Source organism: Mrakia frigida (assembly GCF_051309035.1).
Source record: "Mrakia frigida strain ATCC 22029 unplaced genomic scaffold BDY24scaffold_1, whole genome shotgun sequence".
Lineage (NCBI taxonomy): Eukaryota > Fungi > Basidiomycota > Tremellomycetes > Cystofilobasidiales > Mrakiaceae > Mrakia > Mrakia frigida.
Window position 1 is genome coordinate 779,966 of NW_027481280.1, and position 17,778 is coordinate 797,743.

General features: G+C 53.8%; 7 protein-coding genes across 7 annotated transcripts; 5 read left to right on the plus strand and 2 right to left on the minus strand.

The window, feature by feature from the left end:
• Positions 1 to 276: 276 nt before the first annotated feature.
• Positions 277 to 1,706, minus strand: BDY24DRAFT_437534 (uncharacterized protein). The gene is made up of 3 exons (XM_076644275.1): positions 1,508 to 1,706; positions 978 to 1,383; positions 277 to 575 (listed from the first exon to the last, which is right to left on the minus strand). The coding sequence occupies exons 1-3, from the start codon at positions 1,623 to 1,625 to the stop codon at positions 476 to 478; spliced, it is 624 nt and encodes a 207-aa protein (XP_076501214.1). The 5' UTR covers positions 1,626 to 1,706; the 3' UTR covers positions 277 to 475.
• A 2-nt stretch (positions 1,707 to 1,708) lies between these two features.
• RPB9 (DNA-directed RNA polymerase II core subunit RPB9) lies at positions 1,709 to 3,285 on the plus strand. Its single transcript, XM_076638346.1, has 7 exons — positions 1,709 to 1,839; positions 1,924 to 1,945; positions 2,080 to 2,189; positions 2,483 to 2,528; positions 2,658 to 2,698; positions 2,822 to 2,858; positions 2,957 to 3,285. The coding sequence occupies exons 1-7, from the start codon at positions 1,790 to 1,792 to the stop codon at positions 3,035 to 3,037; spliced, it is 387 nt and encodes a 128-aa protein (XP_076501215.1). The 5' UTR covers positions 1,709 to 1,789; the 3' UTR covers positions 3,038 to 3,285.
• Positions 3,286 to 3,401: 116 nt separating this feature from the next.
• On the plus strand, positions 3,402 to 6,237 carry HOM3 (aspartate kinase). Its single transcript, XM_076642792.1, has 7 exons — positions 3,402 to 3,743; positions 3,963 to 4,509; positions 4,618 to 4,906; positions 4,990 to 5,627; positions 5,701 to 5,757; positions 5,838 to 5,934; positions 6,011 to 6,237. Exons 1-7 carry the CDS (start codon positions 3,586 to 3,588, stop codon positions 6,088 to 6,090), a joined length of 1,866 nt encoding a protein of 621 aa, XP_076501216.1. The 5' UTR covers positions 3,402 to 3,585; the 3' UTR covers positions 6,091 to 6,237.
• Positions 6,238 to 6,453: 216 nt separating this feature from the next.
• Positions 6,454 to 9,011, plus strand: BDY24DRAFT_8704 (uncharacterized protein). The gene is made up of 7 exons (XM_076645204.1): positions 6,454 to 7,376; positions 7,445 to 7,557; positions 7,649 to 7,910; positions 7,985 to 8,104; positions 8,185 to 8,323; positions 8,396 to 8,504; positions 8,592 to 9,011. Exons 1-7 carry the CDS (start codon positions 6,912 to 6,914, stop codon positions 8,857 to 8,859), a joined length of 1,476 nt encoding a protein of 491 aa, XP_076501217.1. The 5' UTR covers positions 6,454 to 6,911; the 3' UTR covers positions 8,860 to 9,011.
• Positions 9,012 to 9,141: 130 nt separating this feature from the next.
• On the plus strand, positions 9,142 to 12,818 carry BDY24DRAFT_373904 (damage-control phosphatase ARMT1 family protein). Its single transcript, XM_076638347.1, has 18 exons — positions 9,142 to 9,293; positions 9,856 to 9,920; positions 10,038 to 10,140; positions 10,215 to 10,268; positions 10,362 to 10,454; positions 10,572 to 10,606; positions 10,700 to 10,767; positions 10,871 to 11,035; positions 11,105 to 11,155; positions 11,257 to 11,382; positions 11,472 to 11,624; positions 11,693 to 11,781; positions 11,863 to 11,898; positions 11,990 to 12,091; positions 12,159 to 12,237; positions 12,325 to 12,378; positions 12,450 to 12,526; positions 12,625 to 12,818. The coding sequence occupies exons 1-18, from the start codon at positions 9,216 to 9,218 to the stop codon at positions 12,679 to 12,681; spliced, it is 1,485 nt and encodes a 494-aa protein (XP_076501218.1). The 5' UTR covers positions 9,142 to 9,215; the 3' UTR covers positions 12,682 to 12,818.
• A 144-nt stretch (positions 12,819 to 12,962) lies between these two features.
• Positions 12,963 to 15,495, minus strand: BDY24DRAFT_373907 (enolase C-terminal domain-like protein). Its single transcript, XM_076638348.1, has 14 exons — positions 15,329 to 15,495; positions 15,219 to 15,251; positions 15,089 to 15,154; positions 14,955 to 15,019; positions 14,784 to 14,881; positions 14,602 to 14,682; positions 14,409 to 14,489; positions 14,129 to 14,262; positions 13,899 to 14,054; positions 13,714 to 13,821; positions 13,555 to 13,631; positions 13,439 to 13,454; positions 13,288 to 13,339; positions 12,963 to 13,200 (listed from the first exon to the last, which is right to left on the minus strand). Exons 1-14 carry the CDS (start codon positions 15,397 to 15,399, stop codon positions 13,036 to 13,038), a joined length of 1,203 nt encoding a protein of 400 aa, XP_076501219.1. The 5' UTR covers positions 15,400 to 15,495; the 3' UTR covers positions 12,963 to 13,035.
• A 3-nt stretch (positions 15,496 to 15,498) lies between these two features.
• On the plus strand, positions 15,499 to 17,372 carry BDY24DRAFT_346359 (dihydrodipicolinate synthase family protein). Its single transcript, XM_076637630.1, has 10 exons — positions 15,499 to 15,672; positions 15,765 to 15,858; positions 15,936 to 16,080; positions 16,170 to 16,176; positions 16,270 to 16,416; positions 16,500 to 16,606; positions 16,676 to 16,750; positions 16,831 to 16,891; positions 16,967 to 17,116; positions 17,198 to 17,372. Exons 1-10 carry the CDS (start codon positions 15,670 to 15,672, stop codon positions 17,339 to 17,341), a joined length of 933 nt encoding a protein of 310 aa, XP_076501220.1. The 5' UTR covers positions 15,499 to 15,669; the 3' UTR covers positions 17,342 to 17,372.
• The last annotated feature ends 406 nt before the right edge of the window (positions 17,373 to 17,778 follow it).

The following is a 17,778-nucleotide window of genomic DNA, read 5'->3' on the forward strand; positions in this document are numbered from 1 at the left end:
CGAAAGAGAGAGAGAGCTACGGCGTTTTCAACTCGTCGTGCTCAAGCGAAAGGAACGAGGCTGTCGAAATCGGGGTCGGGTTGGGGAGTCATGAGAGATCGATCGTAAGAGAGAAAGTCGGATATCAGGAACGAACGAAACGAGACGAGAGGGAGAAAGGGGCAGAGACAGTCGGAGAACGGGAGGAGTGGAGAGAACGGCAAGAGAAAGAAAAGAAAGCGAAAAGAAGGCATGGATCGTAAGCGAAAAGAGACTTCGTTACTGGTATGTAAGTTTGAGCTTTGTAGGAAAGGAGGAGAGCCGAAAGAAAGGCCGACGACGAGTGCGACGTGGGGGGAAGGAGCGAGGACGCGACGAGGGTCGAGGGATGAGGGAAGCTAGGATCGGGCGGGTGTGGGTTGGAGGATAAGGTGGTGGGGGTGGTGCATTAAAGTCTGAGGAGGAGAGGAAAGTGGGAGAGATGAAAGGGGATGACTCAGAGGGAGCAGAAAGAGAGGGCTGGGCAGTTTGGACGAGTTGGACGACCGAGGTAGGAGACGGATTTGAAGGGTTTGGTGTGAAGGCGAGCTAGAAATCTGGGTTTGAATGAAGAAAACAAAGAGGAGAAAGTGAGCAAAAAGAGAAGACAACAATGGAATCGGCGACGACGAGGAACTCACCGGACCTCTCAACAAGCGACGGTCAAGCGGGATCCCAACCTCTCCCAAACCGACTTGCCAGACAGAATTACACTTTTCAACAGCAGGACGACCTCCGAAACCTCGTGCTCTGTTCCGACCCAGATCTCGACCTTCTGCGGGACTCGAGCGAAACGGATCAATTTGCGCAAGTCCCGCGTCGTCGACCGCCGCCAAAGTAAGGAGGACTCCAAGGGATTAGACATGTTGGAGGAAAGACGGAAGACGTAAACGAGATCGAAATCCTGCTTTGTGAGCTCGAGCTGAGCGTCGCTCGCCTCCCAGGAAGAGTTGACGAACGTCATTCGAGAGAGTCGAGAACCAGCTACCGCGCCGGCGATTTTCAGTCCTCGGATGCTATGGTTGCCTACGAACGTGAGTCGGAGAGGGTCCATGACCTTGACGAACCCTTCCAACTTGGGTACGTGGGTGTTTGTCGAGGACGAAAGGACGAGGAGATCGAGAGCGGCGAGGCGAGGTTGGCCGTCGACCAGCAAGGGCACACGGTCCATTCGGACCAACAAGCTGCTGTAGATGTTTGAGGATCGAAGGGGCGGGAAAACGAGAGTACGGATTTGAGCGAGGGAGAGGTCCGGGTCCAGTCGAGGAGAGTGAGGAGGAAGAGGATGTCGGAGGGCTGCGAGGGAGGGGTTGGCCTTGTCGACGAAAAAAAGAGGGCAGTTCAGGAACTCGTAAAAGCACGTCGCTGATGAAGGAAACGGGAAAGGTATTCTCTCACCCTTCGAGAGAAGAGAGCCAAAAGCTGGGCCTGCTCGGTGAGGACAATGTCTCGGTAGAGAAGAGGGGAGGAGAGCTGAAGGATGGCGAACGAGACTCGACCCAGCCTCGCAAGCGTTGAAGGATCGCAGAATCCGAAGATTTCCAAGAAGATCTCGTTGGGGAAAGAGGGAGGGCTCGGTCTCGTCGAGTTCGAGTTGCGAGAGACATGAAGGAAGATGGGAGGTGGGTTCGATGATGGCCGATTGGGTGAGAAAGAGGAGCTCGTCTCGTTGGAGGAGAGGTCCGCCCAACCGTTCACCCTCCTAAACTCAGCATCCTTCACTTTTTCTCCTTCGTACCCCTTCTCGACTCTCTCTTGGACCCTACCCATCATGGCATCTTCCTCTCAAAAAGCTACAACCTACAAGTACTGTGGAAACTGGTGAGTTCGCTTCTCCTTCCTTCCCTTCGCGAGCTCGAGCTGACCTTTTCCTTCTCTTCCCACTCTTCCTCTCACTTTCCTCAGCAACAACCTGCTCTACCCAAAAGTGCGACCCATGGACATCTACGGAGCTCTTCGAGCTCGGGCTTGACGACTGTCGCTGGCTGTGAGAGGAGAGAAGCCAGAGAGTTGACCTTTGCTCCCCTCCTTCCCTCCCTTCGTCTCGTCCGCTGTTGACAGGCCGACATCGCACACAAGGAGCTGCTTCGAGCGTGCCGGAACTGTGACTACTACGAGGTGGCAGAGAGGGGTCAGGTTGTCTACAGGAACGATCTGTTGACGATCACAAAGTGAGTCTCGAAGGAGGACGAGAGGGTCTGCTCGTTCGAACGGAGCTCTGGAGAGATTGTGCACACCTCTCGAGGGCACTATCTCTCAAAGGAGCGTAAGGCCGTAGTGTCTCGGCGAGTGAGGGAGGTACTGGGCCTTTTGAGGAAGGGAGGGAGGAGCAGGAAGGGACGGCAACAGCTCGCGAGGTCGAGCTCAACACCTTCAGCCCAAGACCGTCGCTTCCTCCCTTCCTCTGCGCTCTCTCGGTGTATAGTCTCAGTGACTGACGTCTCTAATCATCTTCTTCGTATAGAGAGCAACCTGGAGTGACTCAGGATCTCGACACCGACCCAACACTGGTGAGCTTTTCCCCTTCTCCTCTTTCATCCCTCCTTCCCTTTGCTCCTCGAACTGCCGCCTGCTCAGCATTACCTCTCGTCTGGAAGCTACGTTCTGATCTTCTTTCTCGCTTTTATTCTCCTCTGCAGCCTCGTTCGAATATCGAGTGTCCTCATTGCGGTCACGACAAGTCCGTTCTCTCTTCTTCTCCTCTGTCGTCGCCTCCCACGTCTCCTCCTTCATCCCAACTCAGCTCCAGAAGCTCGAGCTGAGCTGATCGTCTTCTTCTCCTCCCTGCGTATCGCTTCCACAGAGCTGTGTTCTACCAGGATCAGTCGAAACGACACGAGGTCAGTCCAACTCTTCTTCCTCTCGACGGCATCTGCTCCGTCGCTTCGTTTCTCTACATGCGCTGAACTGCTTCTTCTTCGCTCGCATCGCCTTCCAGACTCGGATGACGCTCTTTTACGTGTGTACGGAGTGCAAGCGGAACTTTACGGATCCGTCGCTGAAGAGAGGAAGGGCTTGAGGACTCGTCGAAAGGTCGGCGTGTCGAGGCAAGAGAGGGTTCGGTAGAGAGGAAGGAGATTGCTTGTCTGTGTTTTGATTGTGTACGATCGGGTGGGTCTCATGAACTTTAATGCTAACCTCTCGAGAAGGAACGGAGAGAGAGGAAATGTCAAGCTGAGCAAGAGGACGCGACGACGAGAGGAAGTCGGCCTCTGGAGAGATGGTCGGAGAGAGGGAGGGCGGCAAAGGAACTGCCTCCTTCCCTCCTTTTTTCCTTACAAAGCTGTGAGATCTGTGCTGAGATGTCTGAGCTGACGAGATCTGTCTGTGTTCTGATTGCTTCCTGCATCTCGAGGGACCCTTCCAGCGGTTTCTGAAGGAGATGCAGAAAAAGTCGAGTCACGCCTTATCGAAACAAGATTGGATTGACTGACTGACTCCCTTCCCTTCTTCGTTCTCCTCAAACCGTCACTCGCTCTCTCTCTTCCCTCCAAAGGAGACTTTTCTCTCCATCTCATCGCTCAATCCGTCTTCTTTCTTCCCATCTCTACTATCAAAACATACGCCATGGCCTCCTCCTCTTCGCCAGCGAGCGGTGCTACCTCTCCAGCTCCCTCTCACCCTCCTCTATTCGGAAACCCTGCTGAGGCTGGTTGGATCGTCCAAAAGTACGGAGGAACGAGTGTAGGAAAGTTCCTCGATGCCATCACTGGAAACATCATCCCGTAAGTCCTACACATCGGATCTTTCCTTTCTCGAAAAGGGAGAAGGAGAAGGGAGAAAAGGAGCGAGAGAGAGAGAAAGGGACCAGATTCCTTGCTCTCGCTCTCCTTCCTTCCCTCTTCCTCCCTGTGTTCTCTCGTTGAGAACAGGTGTTTGACTACTGTCTCTGCCTTTTCCCTTTTTCTTGACTCCACTCTTTCATCGCCCACTCTCCATTCTAGCTCCTATCTCAACCAAAACCGAGTCGTCGTCGTCTGCTCAGCTCGCTCGGGAACAACCAAGTCCAACGGAACCACCAACCTCCTCCTCAAGGCTGCAGCAGAAGCCAGAGCACCAGCTCCAGTCCCTTTCACTCCCGGAACTCCTAGAGACAATACCGCCGCTGGAGGATCTCTCTCGCGGAATCCATCAGGCTTCTTTGGAGGATCCAACCAGTTCGCTTCGAGCTCGACTCCTCCCTCCGTCGCTTTCCAACGTCAACCTTCCCTCCCCGGTCACCTCAGGCAGCCTGGAACGTCAAGATCCGGATCCCCTTCCCCCTTCGTCGCTCTCTCGTCCTGCAACTCCCTCGCTTCCTCCGTCTCGTCGTTACCGGAAACGCCAGCAGCTCCCGTCGAGGCCAGCTTTCACGCAACGGTCGACCAGATCAAGTCGGATCACTTTGCTGCCGCTAGGGAGGCGATCAAGGACGAGGAGTTGTTGGAGGAGCTGCTGTACGAGATCGAGAGGGATTGTGAAGGACTGAGAGGGTTCTTGTTCGCTGCTCAGGTGAGTTTTTCCATCGAGATCTGGACGAGAGGTCGAGATCGGCCGAAGACGATTCGCTCGCTCTCAGGGCTGACTTTTTGTGTTCCTCGTTGCGTTTTACTGCTGTAGATCATCGACGAGATCTCCGAACGGTCGAAGGACTCCATCATCGGAATCGGAGAGAGGTTGTCCTGCAAGATCGTCGCTGCCGCCCTTCGAGACAAGGGAGTCGATTCGGAGCTCGTCTCGTTCGAAAACATCGTTCAGGCCACCCTTTCAGGAGAGGACGGAGACGATCTCGAGGACGAGGTCGAACCTGGAGAGGAGTTCAACCTCGGACAGGACTTCTACGATCGAGTGGCTAGGAAGATGGGGGAGAGGTTGAAGGAGTGTGGGTCGAGAGTTCCCGTCGTGACTGGTTCGTCTCCTTCCCTCCCTCCTCGCTTTACTTCGTCTCTTCCTCGAAGCTGATTTAGTCTCCCTTCTTCTCTCGTTATCTAGGATACTTCGGAGTCGTCCCTGGATCCCTCCTCAAGCAAGTCGGACGAGGATACACCGATCTCTGCGCTGCTCTCTGCGCCGTCGGCCTCGAGGCGACGGAACTCCAAATCTGGAAGGAAGTCGACGGTATCTTCTCCGCCGACCCTCGCAAAGTCCCCACCGCTCGTCTCATCCCCATCATCACTCCCGACGAAGCCGCCGAGCTCACCTACTACGGTTCCGAGGTCATCCACCCCTTCACCATGGAGCAGGTCATCCGAGCGTCCATCCCCATTCGAATCAAGAACGTCGAGAACCCTCTCGGAGGAGGAACCGTCATCTACCCTCAGTCGGACACCCCCGTCCTCGATCCCGAGAGCGGAGAGCTCGCCGTCAACCAGAGACCCGTCAAGAGGTTCCCTCAGCATCTCCCTACCGCCGTCACCATCAAGGACGAGATCGTGATCATCAACATCCACTCGAATCGGAAGACGCTCAGCCATGGATTCCTCGCGAAGATCTTTGGGACGCTGGATCGGTTCGGAGTGATCGTGGACTTGATCAGTACGAGTGAGGTGCACGTCAGTATGGCGATTCACGCGTCGTTGGTGAGGAAGGAGATTGAGAAGATGGTGAAGGAGTTGAAGAAGATCGGAACCGTGAGTCTCGTCGCTCTTCCCCTTCGTTCCTCCTCCTTCCTCACTGACTTCTCTACTCTCTCGTCGCTTTCAGGTCACTGTCCTCACCGATATGGTCATCCTCTCGCTCGTCGGTCGACTTCAGAACATGGTGAGTTCAGCGTCGCGTCGTCGTCTCTTCTCTCCTTCCTCGTTCTGACCTCTCTTCCCTTGTTTCTTCTTCTCTTCTAGGTCGGTATCTCCGGTCGAATGTTCACCACTCTCGCCGAGGGTAGCATCAACATCGAGATGATCTCCCAGGGAGCTTCCGAGATCAACATCAGCTGTGGTTCGTTCTCCTTCTCCTCTCGACCCGTCTCTCCCCTCTCGTCGCTGACCTCTCGCTCTCACCTCCCGTCTCACAGTCATCGAAGGCAAGGACGCCATCAAAGCTCTGAATCTCGTTCATCGAAGCTGTCTCTCCATCCCTCCTGCTGCGGTCTAGTTTAATATCAGCTCTCTTCGTTTCGTGTTCTTCGCATCTCTCGTTTGGCTTCGTTTCGTTCTGTTTATCCCTTTTGATTCCTCTGTTTTATTCTCTCGGCTTTGCTTTGTTTCTCGTTAACGATCTATAGCTTCAGCTTTGTCTCGATCCGCCGTGGTTCGAAAGCTCTGTTCGTCGCTGTGAGGAAAAGGAAAAGAAGGAACGAGCTCGTGTCCATATCGAAACCAGTCGCTGCCTTCGCTTCTCTAGCTCGCTGTAAAGCGCGATCAGCAACGGCCACGGCCACGGCCAGTTAGCTCAGTCTAGCAGTGCTGCCGGAAAATGTCGTAGCTGTGGAGCGAGGACGGAGGACCCGATGAGCTCCCTCTTTCGACGCGTCGCGGATTCTCACTCTCCCTTCTCGTTTCTCTCACCTTCTCACCTTCCCTCCAAAAAAGCCGAGCACCGAAGATCTTGGCTCCTCTACGAGACCACCTCCCACCTCGATCTCTGATCGCGTAAAATGTCCAGCGAAAATCGAACTGATCGCTGTGTGGTCGTCCGAGACAAGAGCGGGCAGGATTCAGGTCTTGCACTCCCTTCCCCTTCACCCTTCTCCTTCTCCCCCCGTTGAATGTCTGAGCCGCTAGCCTCGGGTGAATGAAGGGAGCGCAGAGACAGATCTTTTTCTATCGAAACAGTCTCCGAGCCTTCCCTTCTCTCCAACAACCATCAACGTAAACTCTTCAGCAAAGAAGAAAGTCGAGCTCACCTTTGTCTTCTCCTCCCTCCCTTCCTCGTTCTTCCCTCTCCTCATTACTCTTCCCTTCTAGCTCATCATCATGGCTTCCTTCTCCTCCTCGGTTCGTCGAACGTCAACGCCTTCCCCTCCCAAGAAATCTTCCGTGCTCCTCCCAGGTCTCGCCTTCCCCGACACTCCTCCCTCCTCTCCGTTGCTCAACGTCCGTCAGAACGCCTTCGCTCAATGGTCTCCCTTCTCCACTCCTCCTTCCTCTCCAACCCTCTCTCAAGATCAATGGTCGCACCCCGGAACGGATACCGAGAGCGAAGCTGGCTTCCACTCGGATCGTGAGGAACTCGATGGAGAGTTGCCTGATGGAGTGAGGACGCCAAAGGGACATCCTCTGGGAGCTTGGGGTGCGAGGAAGTCGAAGGGTTTGGGGTTGGGTCTTGGGTTGGGAAGGTTTGCGTTCTGCAACGACAGCGCTGGAGGTCATCAGGAGGTCCTGTCGGTGAGCGAGGAGATGTTTGAGAAAAGGGCGGAGAGGAAGAGGGAGTCGATTCATGTGAGCTCTTCGTCCGTTCTCTCTTTCGCTTGCACTCGCTGACTTCTGTTTGTTCACTTCTTCATTAGGATCGATCTCCGTTCCTCATCTCTACCCAGACTTCGGGCTGGTCCTTCCCTAAGCTTCGAGCTCCCAGGAAACGAGGAGCGATCTACGGTTTCGCTGCGATTCTCTTCTTCTTGTTCGTCCCTTCGTTTCCCGTCCTTTTCGAACCCTCAGCTTTCTCGTCCCTTCCGAATCTTGGCTGACTCTTTCCCATCCCTACCTTGCAGCGTCTTCCTCTCCACCCACTCCAAATCCCTCGGTCGAACTCCCGAATCGCGACCTCTCTCCTCCCTCCCTCACCGTCGCCATCAAGTTCACTTCGCCGACTCGGGAGATGCTCTCGTCGGAGCTGGAGCTCCCACCAAGCGAGGATCGGTTCAAACTACTGCTGCGAGGAAGAGAGGATCAGTTCAACATGCTACGACCGCTCCTGTCGTTGGAGAATGGAGTTGGGCGGGAAAGGACATGGAGTTGGCGAGTCTTTTGACGGTGAGCCTCTTTCCCTTCGCTCGTTTCACGCTCGTACCTCTGAAGCTGATCTGCTTCTCGTTTTCCTTTCGCAGTTCATGGTCGCTTCTGAAGCCAATACCGTTCCCAACGTCGATCCTTCTGCTCCTCTCGATCCTCACCTCGTCCTCGACTTCGACCCTTTCTCTGTTCGAGCTAAGAAGGATCTTCGAGAGGTGAGTCTATGCCTTCTCTTCCTTTCTTCTCCGTCGAGCTCGAGACTCATCATCGCACTGTCTTTCCTCCACCTCCTCAGATGCGAGCTACTCTCTGGAGGGATCACCCCGTCGTTTTCTTGTCGCAAACTCGAAACGCCCACTCTCGCTTCATCAAGTCCACCCTCGCCGATCTTCACATTCATCCTGCTCCTCTCATTATGGATATCGATCAGCGAAGTGAGCCGGACTGCTTCTCGAATCGTTCGCCCGACGCGTGTCTGACCTCGTTCGTCTCTCCTTTTTTCTCAGGTGACGCCGACACCCTCCTCCCTCTCTTCCAACGTCTCATCGGCCGATCCGAACTCCCTATTCTTCTCGTCGGTGGGGAACTCGTCGGAGGGTGGACTGAAGTCGATCGGTGAGTTCTGCTCTCGTCGTTCCTCCTCTTCGACGCGTCGAAGTTCGAAACTGATCTTCATCTTCCCTTTCGTTTTTCTTTGGCAAGACTCACCTCGATGAACCTCCTCAAGCCCTTGATCTCCTCTCACGGCGGCTTCTTCGTTCCTCCCAAGCACAAGAAGAAGAAGAGAGCCGGACACGGAGGGAAGAGCGAGGAGGAGCTCAAGAAGGCTTTGGACGCGGAGATCAAGGCGGACGAGATCAAGAGGAGGGAGCTGGCGGTTGAGAAGGAGGAGCTGAGGTTGAGGTTGATTGCAGAGGGGATGAAGGAGGTGATTCCTGTTGAGGATGAGAGTGATCCGGAAATCTTCTAGATCTCGTTGCGTGTTTTGTTCTGCTGTTTCTCTCGTTTTGCTTTGCTTTTTCGTCCGCTCTCCTCGCTCGCTGTTTTGTCTCTCTTCGCTGTCTCCGTTCTGCTTTGCTTCTCTTGCCTATCTGTTGAATTCACATGCCTTCTACAGCCTTGCGAGCGATCAAAGAGAGAAATTTTCACGTTCCCTCTTGATGACGAGGCGGGGAAAAACAAGAGGGTGTCGCCGAAAGGGGTGGAGACCTCGATTTCTACGTCCCTCCTCCCTTGCTCCCCAACTTGATCAGTCGACTTTCGGACCGTATCCTTCCTCTCTCCTCACCAAACCCACCCCCGATCTACCCTTCTCACCAACTAGGAATGACTGGCGGACCCAAAACCTTCCTTTCGTTGGGTAATCTTCCTCCTCGACAGAAGCCCGAGGACGTTCAGAAGCAGGTGAGCTCGAGTTTCTGTCTTCCCTCTCTCCCGTTCTCGCTCCAACGATTGCGCCGCTTCTTGGAGCCGGAAGGAGGAGATCGCATTCAGGGACATGCTTCTAGTCTGTGTGCTTCTGAGGAGGATCAGAGCTCGAGAAAGATAGATTGGGACGCAGGGGGAGGGGAGATGTGTTGGCCACGAGGAGATCGCCCGTCTCCTCGTCGCGATTTCTACCTGTCTTTTCTGTGAGATCCTCTTGAAGTTCTCGGAGACGACAGGAGACTCTACTTCTCCGTCGCTGGGCGAAGAGAAGAGAACTCGAGGGCTGAACGAGGGTCGGGAGAAGGAGCATGCTTCTCTACTACTCCCGACTGGCTCCTCGCTCCTCGAGTTCCCGCCTTCGCCCCCAACCAAATCTTCGTTCGAGTCTTCCAGCTCAGATAAAGGGGGGCTTCTCGAGCCCATTACGAGCCGTTGCGTTTGATGAAGCTTTCTTAGTTTCTCAGCCCTCCACTACTCCCTCCTTTTCGTCTTTCGGTTTTCATCGAAGCTGACCCTCCTGCTGCTCCTCTGTTTCCAGGCTCAGCAGTTCCCTCGAACTCCCAGTCGAGTCAACCCCAACGCTCCTCCCTGGCCAGCATTTCGGTAAGTTTTCACAGAGAGAGAGAGGCGTGCAGGATCTGCTCTCGTCGGAGGAGATAAGAACGAGCGTAGGAACTGATCACTTTCACGTCTTTCCTTCGTTCTTGTAACAACTTGAAGAGGGTACCATACGTACTCCTTCGCTAACAAAGTGATGGGTGAAAGGCTGCCTACTATCCTCTCCAAGGGAATCGAGGACGTCTACAAGACTTTGAATCAGGAGGTGCGTTTTTCTCTCTGACCGAAGTCGGCTCGAGCTGATCCTCTTTTTGCTTTCTGCTCTCTTTATCCTTCCAGTCTGAAGAGGATAGGATCGTCGATCTCGCGGAGTGTGTTACTCGAATGGACGAGGTGAGTAGATTTCTTGCCCGTCGAACAGAAACCAGAGATGAACGAAACTCGAAGAGCTGATATTCTTCGTTCACGTCGTTTCTCGTCTCACAGTTGATGGTCGATCTCACCAAGGGAGCGATCCTTCGACCCATCATCGACGACGGAGCTGGAGATATCCCTTTGTGGAACAAGGAGATCGCTCAGGTGAGTCAAGAACAGAATCTGGAGACGAAACCAAGAGAGGCAAAGCTTGCATCCGAGCTGCAGTCACGCTTCAACGACGAAGAGATGCTGACTCGCATCTCTTCTATCGCATCGCAGTACTTCCAAGGGAAATCCTTTATGAGTGCGCCTTGGTGAGTCTTCTCTTCTCATTCCTCTCGTCGCGTCGAAGTCGAAACTGACCCTGTCGTCTTCGTCCTTCCCCTTCTACTCTTTTTCCTGTTAAGGCTCTTCGCCGAGGCCTACAAGTACAGAAGGTTGAGAGAATGCTTCTCTCTCTCGAAGTACTGGAAAGGTGAGCAATCTCGCCCCTGGAACGACCACTCGACGAAGGGTCCCGTCGCGTCGAGCTGACCCTGTCCATTTCTTCTTTCTTAATCGCTCATCCCCCCGTCAAGAGTACGACATCTTCTTCCGAGAGAAGTGTGATACCTTCTCGAGATCCTCTCAAGCCGTCTTCGAGCTCTCGATGAGATTCTCCGCTCCCTTCAAGTACGAGGACGGAATGGACGACGCGAAGAGACTCTTGTCGAGGAAGTTGACGTTCGCCGAACTCACTCAGGGTCAATAGAATCTCTCCTTCGTCGTGATGTATTTCTATTTAACTGATGTCTTCCTCCCATCTTTCACAGTCTGCCTCTGGGGAAATTCCACCGACCTTTCGCTCCTCATCGACATGACGGGTGAGACTCTTCCTCGTCTTCGAGCGCATCTTCTTTCTCTCCCACTTCTTCCACTAACGCTTTCTCGCCCTCCTCTATCCGTAACCTTTAACTCATCACAGAGGAGGACATCAAGAGATTGCAGTCGACCGGAGGAGACGCTCTCGCTGCTACTGAGAAGAACATCCTTGGAAACGATTCTGCGAAGCTGTGGGACCTCGTCTCGAAGATGAAGGGAGCTAGGATCGGCGAGTCACTCTTCTTTGAACCCCTCACTGGCTCGAGTCTTGGGGTTCTCGTCAATTTCGTCCCTGATCCCTTCCTCTCACGATTCCAGACTTCGTCCTCGACAACGCTGGCTTCGAGCTATACTGTGACTTCGTCTACGCGGACTGGCTTATCCAATCCGGGACGTGCTCGGAGGTTCGATTCCATGGCAAAACGCTCCCGTGGTTCGTTTCAGACGTTACGAGGAAGGATTTCAACTGGCGTGAGTCTTTTCGAGAAACGAACGTCGAGAGACTCCCAGTTCCCTGACTCCCTTCTCTTTCTTTCCAGTCCTCAACACCTGTGTCTACGGTCAACTCTTCCCCAACTCTTCCGACGAGGAGTTGGAGTCCTTGAGAGTCATGGGTCGAAGATGGAAGGTTCGTTCTTCCCTCGACGCGTCTTCGCCCTTCCCTTTCTCTCTTCTACTCGCCGACCCCTTTTTCGATCACGTCTTTTAGTCCTACGTCGCCGATGGAACCTGGAAGTACGAGCAGGTAAGTCAGACGTCTCTCGATCTCGTTGTGTGCGGATGCCGGTTGACCTTCGCTCGTTTACCCTCCCCTCCGCCCTTTCTCCCACGTCCAGCACGCCTTCTGGTGCAGTGGATTCACGTTTTGGGAGCTCATCTCTCAAGCGCCAGATCTTTTCCTCAACCTCTCGCATTCGGATCTCGTTATCTACAAGGGAGTGGGTCGTTTTCCGTTTCTCTGTCCGCGTGAGAAACGTCGCTGACTCTTCTGCTCCCCTCTTTCAGGACCTCAACCACCGAAAGCTCACGTACGACTGCCAAGCTCCTTCCACTACCCCGTTCGATCAAGCCATCGGAAGTCTCGGTGAGCGCTTCGCAGCTTCTCTTCGCCTCCAGGTCTCTTCGTTTCTCCGGCTGACTTTCCCGTTCGCCTTCACCACGACTTTCCCAGCTTCCGCCGCAGGAGCGCCTCCCGTCCTCTCTCTTCGAACGATCAAGTCCGACGGTAAGCTCATCTCTTCGCCTGTTCCCTTGGAAAGAACGCCGAGCTGACCTCCCTTCATTGGCTTCCTCTAGTCGTTGTCGGTCTTCCCGAAGGAGTCGCAGAGAAACTCGATGAGGAGAAGCCTGGATGGAGGATCTCGGGAGAATACGTGAGTAGTTACGTCAGCTGTCTCTCTCTTCTCGCTCCTTCACCTCGACAATCGTTCGCTGATCATTCTCCTCTCTCTCCCTCGACGCGTCGGACCAGGCGATCATCCTTCTCTCCGATGGACGACCAGGGGAAAAGGTCATCTTTGCTCCTTAAGTCCGTTTTTGACCGAGCGATGTGGGTGATCATGAGGTTTGAGACTCGACTTGGGGTGAGGAAGGAGGGAGGGGTGTGGGTTTAGGACGCGTCGTCTTTTGTTTTCTGCTTTGTTCCATTTCTTCGTTCTGAGCTACTTCGTTGCTTCTTCTCTATTCTATTCATTTCACGTACAAACGGTCAGCGCGAAAGAGGCTCCTTTCAATTACTTGAGGAGGGAGACGGCGGGATTGCCCCTTCTCGTCTTTCCGTCGCCGGCTCACGTCCTCTGGATTCCTTTGCTAGCCTTCTTCAACAGTTTGTTCATAAACGTTGTACATAAAGAATGACTCGGGCGACCAGGCCTTCGTCTGTCTACCACTCTCGAAGGTAACCATCCTTTCCTCGCCAGACGGGGTTGCCCCAAGGCTCAGCCTCCAACGACCTGGCCCTGATCAACTCCTCGTTCATCACGAGACCGAGACCAGGAGCAGTGGGAGCAGCGACCATTCCGTCGACGACCTCGAAGATCTCGGGGTTCTGAGAGGCACGAGAAACCAGAAAGAAAGAAGAGGGGAGAGGTCAGTTGAGGTTCGGATCGAGGCGAAGAGACAGAGTATTGCGTACGAGAATGTAAGTTCCGAGATCAGCGGTGGTGTTGTAGTGTATACGGTAGGACCTGAGAAGAAAGAGGGAAGAGGAAACGAGGTCAGTTGGAGGAAGACGCGACGTGAAAACGGAAGGGGAAGGCAGAAGGGGTGAGAAGAGAAGGACGAACATTTCCTGGATGACGACTGAGAGTTTGTAAGAAAGAAGAAGACCGGGATGTCGATGCGGACGAGGTCAGTAAGATGGGATCGAGAGAGACGGCGAAGAGAAGCTCGAACGACGCACAGTTGGGTGCGGAGATATCCATGTGGAAGGAAGCGGCGAGAGCGATGGGACCGTTGGGGCAATGAGGAGCGAATCCACTGTAGTAGAGAGAGGGCGAGTGTCAGTTTCTATCAGAAGAAAGAGCAAGAAGAGAGGGAAGGACGGGAGACGAGCACTCACACGTCGTAGGTGGCAGCGAAATCAGCGATTCGCTTGCACTCAGAGATACCTCCAGCGTGGGAGACGTCAGGCTGAACGATATCGACGGCTCCGGCTTCGAAGTAAGGCCTGAGGACAAGAAGATGAGGTAGAAGAAGTCAGCGAACGTTCGAGCAAGACAGAAGCGCAAAGGAACGAAGACTCGCCTGAAATCCTGTCGAGTGTACATTCGCTCTCCGAGAGCGATGGGGACTCCAGTCTGTCGGGCAAGGGAGGCGATCTCGTTGATGTGTCCGTGAAGGAGAGGCTCCTCGATGAAGAGAGGACGATGAGGAGCGAGGAGGAGAGCAAGTTGCTTGGCCCTGAGTATCGAAGAGATACATGAGGAAGAGGTCAGCACAAGTACAAGGAGCTGAGATGACCATACTTAACTCACATGGGTCGGTGGACTCGTCCGTGGAAGTCCATTCCAACGTCGAGTCCGACACTCTGAGCGAGCTTCAGTCGTTCGACGGACGCGTCGAGCTGCTTGGGCGAGTCGAGCCATCCCAGGTCTTCGGTTGCGTTCATCTGAGAAAAAAGGCAGATGCGAGGATGTGATGATCAGCATTTGACTTGAATCTCTGATATTGGCGAGGTCTTAGTAGATGATGGAAGGAGGGAGAAGGAGGAGAGGGAAGAGAGGGAGGAGGGCGAGAAGGACGACGCGAGCTCACCTTGACGGCCTTGAATCCTGCAGCCTTTCGGATCTTGGCTTCCTCGAGAATGTCTGCAGGTCGATCACCTCCAATCCAACACTGAAGTGCAAAGCAAAAAAAGAAGAAAAAATGAGCTCGGAATCGGACCGAACCCGCCGAGGGCTGAAGCTGACGGGAAGGAAAAGTGGGGAGAGCGAGAGTGAGGACTCACGTAGACAGGGATCTTGGACCTGACAGCACCTCCGAGAAGACTCCAGACGGGGACACCCATCCTCTTTCCCTTGATGTCCCACTGCGAGAAGAAAGGAAGAAAAAGAAGCAGAAGGAGGTCAGAAAACCCGGTTCGCCAAGGAGGGAAGGGAGGAGGAGGGAGGGCTGAAAGATGGAACGAACGAGAGCGATGTCGAGTCCACTCATAGCAGACATCAGGACCTCTCCTCCTCGGTAGAATCTAGCTCGGAAGCCGTGCTGCCAGATGTCCTCGATGTTATCTTAACAAAAGGGGGCAGGGTGTCAGCGGAAAGAAGAGCAAAAGACGAGGGAGGGAGGGAGAATCGAGCTCACCAGTGGGCCAGCCAACGAATCTCCTAGCGAGATCCTTCATAGATCCCTCGACGGCCTCAGTGTGACTGTGAGAGAGAAGGGAAGAGATCAGCTCCAGATGGTAGAGAAGGGAGGAGGAGAGAGGACGAGCTCACCCTTCGAGCGTGGCTTCTCCCCAACCGACAATCCCAGAGGAAGTCTCGACTCGAACGAAGAGCCATCTGCGAAGAATCAAGATATAGTCAGTACGAGCTTCGGGAAATCATGCGAGAAGATGAAATATACCTAGGAGGGACTCGGAAGTATTCGATCTTGGTGCTGGAAGGAAGGAAAAAGAGAAGCAATTGTCAGAAAAGAAGCAAGAGAACCGGGAAGAGGAAAGATGGACGACGAACATGATGTCGTCGGACGCGGAGGGGAGAGATTCAGCGCATCGTTCGGTTCGAGGTTCAGTAGGAGCAGACATGATTGTGTGTGTGGGTGGGTGTGTAGTGGTGGTGAAGTTGATGGTTGTTTGTAGGAAGATGATGGTTGAATGGCAAAACGGAATATCTGACCTTTGACTGAAACTCCAAAGGGGTTCCCTACTTGAAGCGGAACCCCTCCGAGCGCTCGGCCCAAAGGGGAAGGTTGAGGAAAGAAGAAAAAAAAAAACGAAACTTCTTCCTTCCTTCCCCCAACCACAACCCCTTCCAAACTCATTCTCCCCTTCCCTCTTCTTTCAACCCTCCACAACATGGTGAGTCGAAACGAAAAGAAGAGCGTCGTCGGTCGTCGTCCTCCTTTTCCGCCGAAGCTCGAGCTCACCTTCCATCTCTCCCTTCTTTTCAGCCTGCTCGAAACCCTCCCACCGGTATCCTGGTTCCAATCATCACCATCTTCAATGATGATGAGTCTATCAACTACGAAGCTCACAAGAAACACAGTGAGTCGAAACTTTCTGGTCGAACCTGTCCAACGGAAACTCGAGGGCTGAAGCTCCTCCTTCTTCTGTTCTCTCAGTTCTCTTCATGGCCAGGGCTGGAGTTCACGGATTCGTCTCTGCTGGATCGACCGCTGAGGCTGTTGCTCTGAGTTCCGAAGAGAAGATTCTTCTCATCAAGGCTACTCGAGAAGTTTTGGCTGAGAACGGATTCGACCATCTCCAGTTCGTTCCTCCTCCTTTGAGCTCTTCCCCTTTCAGAGGTCTGGGTTTGCTGACGCTCGCCACTCGAATCTCTCTTCCACCTCTTACAGCATTATGGTGAGTCGAACTTGCTTCTCCTCCTTCTCGAACCTGCCGTCGATTTCCTCCTCTGACACTCCTCTCTCCCCTTTGTCGGTTCTTCACTCAAAGGCTGGAACCGGAGCTCAGTCGACTCGAGAGGCCATCAAGCTCAGCAAAGAGGCTGGAGCTGCTGGTGCCGATTCCGTTATTTGTCTTCCTCCTTCCTACTTCGCTCCTTCCATCACCCAGGATGCGCTGCAAAACTACTACGAGGAGGTGAGCTTCGACCACGCGTCCATCTCCCTCTTTCTTTCTTCTTCCCGAGTTGGGCTGACCTTCTTTCTGCTTCCCATCTATAGCTCGCCGACAACTCCCCTCTCCCCATTATCATCTACTCGTGGCCCGGAGTCTCGAGCGGTCTTCAAATCAACTCTGATCTCATCACCATCCTCGCTAAGCACCCCAAGTTCGTCGTTTTCCTCACCCCCTCATTCTTCTTGCTCTTGAGCTGACTTCGTTCTTCTTCTTTCTTTAGCATCATCGGATACAAGGGAACTGATCACGACGTCGGAAAGATGGCTCGAGTTTCTGCTCAGAACCCCGGTTTCTTGTAAGTCGTCTGTTCGTCGTGGGTCTCGTTTCGCCTCGTCTGGATCTGACCTTTCTTTCCGTTTCCCTTTCTTCTATCAGCGTCCTCGCCGGAGCTACCGACAACGCCTTCCAGTCCTTCGTTTCCGGTGCTGCTGGAGCCGTGAGTCTTCCTTTTCGTCCCTCTTCCAAGACGCGTCGGACCAACGAGCTGACCGTCTCCCTTTCTTTCTTTCAGATCACTGGTCTCGGAAACATCGCTCCTCGGGTTTCGGTTCTTCTCTGGACCCTCTTCACCGAGAAGAAGTACGACGAGCTTCTCAAGCTGCAGGGTCTCGTTTCGACGGGAGAATGGTCGTTGTTGGGCGGAGGCATCCCGTCTCTCAAGGTCAGTCTTTTGATCTCGCTTCTCCTCCAGCCCTCTCAGCTCGAGCTGACTCTTCTGATTTTTTACTTCTCGCTCTTCCAGTACGCCGTGAACCACTTCTACGGATACGGGGGAATTCCTCGACGACCCATCCCCGCCTCGCCTGCGAATGTTCGAGAGAAGGTCGACAGGCTCATGATCCCAATCATGGATCTGGAGAAGAAGCTCGAGCTTGCTCAGAAGTAGATGGGTCGATAGATGTCTTCATGTTTGTATCTCCTCGATGTCTGGCCGAAAGCGAAGTGAGAGCGTGCGACGACGGGCTGAAAGAACGAGCGAGTTGCTCGTTTGATGGTACATGCTATGCAGTAACACTACAGATGGGTAGTATAAAGGTTTTGCAGGGCTTGAACCAGTTGACAGCAGGGCAGAAGCTGGACAGAGAAGAAGGAAGAACGGTTGGGCCGCGTCCCTATGGTCCGACAATCAAACCTCCGACTCACGGAGCGAAGTCACGAATTTGAAAGGTATTAGGAACTCCTAAGTTCGGTGATGTCCACGCGGTTAGTCGAGAAAGTAAGCGGAGAGTTGAACAACGACAATCGTCGCAAACTCGACGCGTCGTCTTTCGTCTCCCTCAAGCAGCTTCCTGTTCTCCACCGACGCATATCGCCCCTTCAACA

Excerpts from the sequence above, each read along its gene's own strand:
- BDY24DRAFT_437534 (XM_076644275.1), bottom strand. The coding sequence starts at position 1,625 with ATGTCTCTCGCAACTCGAACTCGACGAGACCGAGCCCTCCCTCTTTCC. Across the intron at positions 1,384-1,507 it reads GCGAGGCTGGGTCGAGTCTC|CGACGTGCTTTTACGAGTTC; the intron begins GTTCGCCATCCT and ends TTCCTTCATCAG. Across the intron at positions 576-977 it reads TCTCGACTCTCTCGAATGAC|ATTTCTAGCTCGCCTTCACA; the intron begins GTTCGTCAACTC and ends ATTCAAACCCAG.
- HOM3 (XM_076642792.1), top strand. The coding sequence starts at position 3,586 with ATGGCCTCCTCCTCTTCGCCAGCGAGCGGTGCTACCTCTCCAGCTCCC. Across the intron at positions 5,628-5,700 it reads AGTTGAAGAAGATCGGAACC|GTCACTGTCCTCACCGATAT; the intron begins GTGAGTCTCGTC and ends CGTCGCTTTCAG. Across the intron at positions 5,935-6,010 it reads CGAGATCAACATCAGCTGTG|TCATCGAAGGCAAGGACGCC; the intron begins GTTCGTTCTCCT and ends CCCGTCTCACAG.
- BDY24DRAFT_373907 (XM_076638348.1), bottom strand. The coding sequence starts at position 15,399 with ATGTCTGCTCCTACTGAACCTCGAACCGAACGATGCGCTGAATCTCTC. Across the intron at positions 14,263-14,408 it reads CAGGATTCAAGGCCGTCAAG|ATGAACGCAACCGAAGACCT; the intron begins GTGAGCTCGCGT and ends CTTTTTTCTCAG. Across the intron at positions 13,822-13,898 it reads TACACTCGACAGGATTTCAG|GCCTTACTTCGAAGCCGGAG; the intron begins GCGAGTCTTCGT and ends TCTTGTCCTCAG.
- BDY24DRAFT_373904 (XM_076638347.1), top strand. The coding sequence starts at position 9,216 with ATGACTGGCGGACCCAAAACCTTCCTTTCGTTGGGTAATCTTCCTCCT. Across the intron at positions 10,269-10,361 it reads GTGTTACTCGAATGGACGAG|TTGATGGTCGATCTCACCAA; the intron begins GTGAGTAGATTT and ends CTCGTCTCACAG. Across the intron at positions 10,768-10,870 it reads TCTCTCGAAGTACTGGAAAG|AGTACGACATCTTCTTCCGA; the intron begins GTGAGCAATCTC and ends CCCCCCGTCAAG.
- BDY24DRAFT_346359 (XM_076637630.1), top strand. Across the intron at positions 16,751-16,830 it reads GCTCAGAACCCCGGTTTCTT|CGTCCTCGCCGGAGCTACCG; the intron begins GTAAGTCGTCTG and ends TTCTTCTATCAG. Across the intron at positions 17,117-17,197 it reads GAGGCATCCCGTCTCTCAAG|TACGCCGTGAACCACTTCTA; the intron begins GTCAGTCTTTTG and ends TCGCTCTTCCAG.
- RPB9 (XM_076638346.1), top strand. The coding sequence starts at position 1,790 with ATGGCATCTTCCTCTCAAAAAGCTACAACCTACAAGTACTGTGGAAAC. Across the intron at positions 1,946-2,079 it reads ACAACCTGCTCTACCCAAAA|GCCGACATCGCACACAAGGA; the intron begins GTGCGACCCATG and ends CGCTGTTGACAG. Across the intron at positions 2,859-2,956 it reads ATCAGTCGAAACGACACGAG|ACTCGGATGACGCTCTTTTA; the intron begins GTCAGTCCAACT and ends ATCGCCTTCCAG.
- BDY24DRAFT_8704 (XM_076645204.1), top strand. The coding sequence starts at position 6,912 with ATGGCTTCCTTCTCCTCCTCGGTTCGTCGAACGTCAACGCCTTCCCCT. Across the intron at positions 7,377-7,444 it reads GGAAGAGGGAGTCGATTCAT|GATCGATCTCCGTTCCTCAT; the intron begins GTGAGCTCTTCG and ends CTTCTTCATTAG. Across the intron at positions 7,558-7,648 it reads GCTGCGATTCTCTTCTTCTT|CGTCTTCCTCTCCACCCACT; the intron begins GTTCGTCCCTTC and ends CCTACCTTGCAG.